General features: G+C 49.2%; 1 protein-coding gene across 1 annotated transcript; it reads left to right on the top strand.

Moving 5' to 3' along the window:
• The first annotated feature begins 3,738 nt into the window (after window positions 1-3,738).
• On the top strand, window positions 3,739-4,212 carry LOC141039190 (uncharacterized). Its single transcript, XM_073506508.1, has one exon. It carries the CDS (start codon window positions 3,739-3,741, stop codon window positions 4,210-4,212), a length of 474 nt encoding a protein of 157 aa, XP_073362609.1.
• Window positions 4,213-4,627: the final 415 nt, after the last annotated feature.

The raw sequence follows: 4,627 nt of genomic DNA on the forward strand, positions 1-4,627 counted from the left end.
AAAACTAGATCCCATATGGGTATATCTGGACGAACTTTTTTTGAGCAACTTTTGTGTGCTGTAGAGGCAACTATAGTGCTATAGGAAAGCAACTTCTTTTTAGTTTGCCTACTATAATTGCCTATCAAGGAGAAGTCTTTATAAGTTGCCTCCCATGGCCATGATGTTCACTAAATTCACATATAAGTTGTCTACCACACTATCGAGTATGCCAACACTATGTTTCAGAGTACATGCAACATGAGCTACACCGACAGACAACTTGTCCTAGGATCGTAGCCAACTAATTAGCGATGACATGAAACCAATCATCATTGTTAGGCAACTAATTATCATTGTCATGTTCTCGTGATTTGTGGGGGCAGTTGCTTGGATTCGTTTTGAACAGGTTTTTGCATTTGTGTTTTTTGTAATATAGTTGCTTGGTTGTGCTAGATAGTTGCTTGGATTATTTTGCTAGAACAATGTTCATTTTGTGTTTTCTTTGTAATTGACTTGTTTTGGATTTTTGTTAGAATAGATAAGTTGCATGGGGGGGGGGTTGATAGTTGTCCACAAAGGCTATTCAAGTTGGTAATACGTTTTTTCTGCCTAAAGTAGACAATCTAAGTAGGAATGCTAGGGACAGTTGCTTGGTTTTGTTAGGACAATTTTTTCATAGTTGTTATTTAGTAATGCAGTTGCTTGGATTGGATAGTACAGTTGCTTGGTTTTGTAGGATAGTTGCTCAGTTAAGCTAGAATAATTTTGCATTGTTGTTTGGTAATACATTTGCTTGGTTTTCCTATAAATAATTTTGCATTGTGTTTTGGTATTACAATTGCTTGGATTTTCTAGGATAATTGCTTGGATTTTTTTGCTAGGAATAGTGGCTTTGGATCTTGCTAGAACAGTTGTGTGGATTTCTGCTAGGGGGGCAGTTGCTTAGAGTTTGCTAGAACAATTGCTATATGCAGATATGTATAGTTGTATACACACACAAGATGAGTTGGACTTGCACGCATTTTCTTGATTTTCTCATTTTACACAAACCAACCAATAGGAAACACACATGAGTTGCCTGTTGAATGCACTGGAATTGCACAAAAACACCCCAAAATTTGCTAATTTTTTTGTGTGATACTCAAGTGCATAACGTTCTGAAAGTTATTGTCCTTGTTTTGCCTCCAATAGCCCCATCAATGGTGAACTTAGACTTTTTCATATGTAGCACTAAAGGTGCATCATGTTTTGTGTGGTTTTCTCATTTTTTTTACACAAACCAAACCTAATGGGCGGTCCTACTGGAAGAAAATAAAGTTGCTTTTCTATAGCACTGAAGTTGCCTCCATCGTATCCAAAGTTGCCTCAAAAAAAAGTTAGATGAAACCTATCTATATGAGATCTAGTTTCGAAGAACTCGTCGCGAGAAAGCCAACTGTGAAAACGAAATTGAATTTCGACACTTAAATCAAAAGTTATAGTTTTTTAAACTTTTTGAATCCCTAAATAAATGCACGCGAGGACATGGTTCCTTTTTTAGTGAACTGCGGTCGTGCGCGACAGCTGCTCTTTCCATATTTGAATGAGCGCTAGTTCCCATCAACGGGCGCTCGGGCGCCCGCTAGCCATCCCTCCTAAACATACCCTCTCATACCCCTTCAATTCCTATTCCCTGGCTCTAATTACCCCAAACCAAACACGTTGTCATACCCTCTTAATTCCCATTCCTTAGTTGTGCTTCCCCCTAACCAAACATGCTGTAAGGGAGTTGGGCCCCTCAATTCCCCAACACCTTCCCTCCTAAACTCCTATGCCCTCCAACCATACAAGGGATTTTTAGTCTCATACCCTCTTAATTCCCATTTCTTAGTTGTGCTTCCCCCCAATCAAACAGGCTGTACAATGCTAGATGCTTAGAAAAATAAATTAGATTTTTCTAAACCGGTGTCTATTTCTATAGAAAACACACGTAACTGCTTTGGCATGGGAGATTTGGAAGATTTACTTACCCGGATTGACAGGAAGGACTATTTCCGGACACCTTTTCCAAGTCTGCAAAATCTTGCATATTTTGGAGAGTATTAATGACGAGATCTTGCCACACCCAAGACAGAAAAGAGATTATGTAGACAGTACTACTACTTATGTTCTTCAAAAGGAAGTATATCATATTTTTTTATTTTTTTAGAAAAGGAGGATGACCCCCGACCTCTGCATCTGGGAGATGCATGCGGCACGTTATTAATTATTCTCACAAGACCTTACAAAGTCATACAACAGTAAGACTAAAGCCACCGTCTAAGCAAGAACTGTCGCTACACCTATCCAATTGATGAAGGGGCGCTGATAGCCTGGGCCTAATACCAAACAGACATCGCAGCCACACCTAACATCTAAGACCTGAGGTCCCAACCAGGACGCCTGCCGGGTATGGGCACCCACCAGTCCGGCGTGCTCCTCAACCAGGACGCCTGCCGGGTATGAGGCCGCCGCAACCACTTGCCACCAATCCATCTTCAGAGCTGTACTGCTGCATCTACCTTCCACGGTCTAGCTACCGTCGACGCCACCACGACGCCAGACAACTTCCTCCTCCTGCGCGAGTCCATCTCCGCGCATCGGACGCAGAGTCTCCACTGCGCCATGCCGCCGAGGCCCACCCTCGATGATACTGTTGATGCCACACCGCCCCACATACATGCCATCTCGTGTCGACTCCGAACTACCAGCAACTCCACCACCCTGAGCAGTCCCCGGCCAACGCCTTCAGGAAGGAACACGACACCAAAGTGCCATCGTCGGCCAAACAGAGGAACCGAAGCTTTTGCCTGCGCTCATGGCAGAGGTGGGGGGCGTATGATCCATACCGAAGCCTCCAGGAAGGAATCGGCGCCGAGGGCGTCGAATTTGGTGCGGCCACCACGCTGGCCTGGAGTTTCCCCCGGATCCATGCCCACCCGCCAGATCCATCCAGACAGTATTGGCGTCGACCGTAGTCGCTACCGTAGCCAGCACGAACCGGAGTAGATCGAGTCGGAGACGACGCCTCCCATGGAACTCCAGTCGGCCATCGAGGAGCCGCCGTAGCGCCGCCGCCTCCACGCCACCCACGCAGCCGTGGAAGGCCCCCCATCTGCACCCGCGGATGCCGCCCGCCAGGCAGGCCACACCGCGCGCCACCGATCGAGGCCGCCGCCACGAGATCCCCGCGCCGCCCGAGGCACCGGCGGTCAAATCTGAAACAGATCGACCACGGCCACCATAGGAGCGCCCCGAACGGCCCCCCACGCGACCACCGGGGGAAGCAGCTCTTGCCGTCGCCCCCTGAGTACTCGCCGGTGCGCCCCGTCGCCAACGCGCCGCCAACCGCCGCGAACGCCACCCGCGCCAGGTTCAGCCGCTGCGGGGAGGAGAGATCCCGCCGTCGCCGACGCCAACCGGGCTTTGCCCGGCGGCGCGCCCCGGCAGCGGCGGGCAGGAAAGGTGGGAGAGGGAGCCAAGGGCTTAGCGGCGCTAGGGTTCCTCCCTGTTCGCCGTGCAGGGGCGACCCAGGGGAGAGGGGCATGCGTAATACTACTAGCCAAGCATATCATATTATAATGAACAAATCCCGTTCATGCAGGATTGTACTACCTTCTTTTCTACTAAAATAAAAGGCTCACCCGCTAGTATAAATCCCAGAGGATACACGACTTGGAACGACGCTGCCGATGATCCTCGCCGCCGTTGAACTTGAACCTCGCACATAACATCACCATGAGATCCTCCCTGGCCTTGCTCCTCCTCCTCGGAGCAGCCATCGCCCCTATCCTCACAACCGGCGTCTCCCCTGCCGTCAACACGAGCGTGCTCTCGCCTGGCTCGACGCCCGGCTCCGCGAACGACACGCTGCAGCGCGGCATCATCGTCACCAACCAGATCGCGCATAACGTGACGGCTACGCTGGGCATCATCTCCGACCTGGTGCGCGACCTCAACACCTGCACCAGACTCTACATGACCATGGCCAAGAAGGTGGCCGCCGCCCTGGACGACCTTCACGCCGGATGCGTCGACAACGCGGCCGATAAGCTGACCGACACCGTGGGTGCGCCTATTGACTGCGACATGGTGCTGATGGGCATTGGAGAGATCGAGAAGGTCCCTCGTGATCCCATTCAAAGCGAGAATGTCGAGAACAATCGACTCATCCAATTAGCCATCGACATCTTGGACCCGCCGAGTAGCTAGAAGGATGGATTGTATGCATGTGCGGCCAAATAAATTGGATGTTTCTTCTGTTTGCTGCTGTAACACAATGGACTGATTCCTCGATGATTAGTGCTTCTCCCTTTTTTTTGTACTAATGGTTTCTTTCTCTTCATGGTATGAACGAATTCTTGGCTAAGTTATGATGATCTCAACGTACGATCCTTGCGCAAGCAAATCACCATGGCGGCCTACATAGCCTGGAATCTTTGGAAGGAGCCCAACCGACGCACCTTTGAGGGGAAGAGATGCTCGCCTCAAACTGTTGTGGCCATGGCCAGAGAGGAGATTTCTCTCTTTTGGGACGCAATCAGCTGAGATTTCTCATTTTATTTGTTTTGATCTGAGATTTGTGGAGCTTTTCCTCGGCCAGCCTATGGCTTAGGAATTGATCTGT

Source organism: Aegilops tauschii, chromosome 1 (assembly GCF_002575655.3).
Source record: "Aegilops tauschii subsp. strangulata cultivar AL8/78 chromosome 1, Aet v6.0, whole genome shotgun sequence".
In the NCBI taxonomy this organism is placed as follows: Eukaryota; Viridiplantae; Streptophyta; class Magnoliopsida; order Poales; family Poaceae; genus Aegilops; species Aegilops tauschii.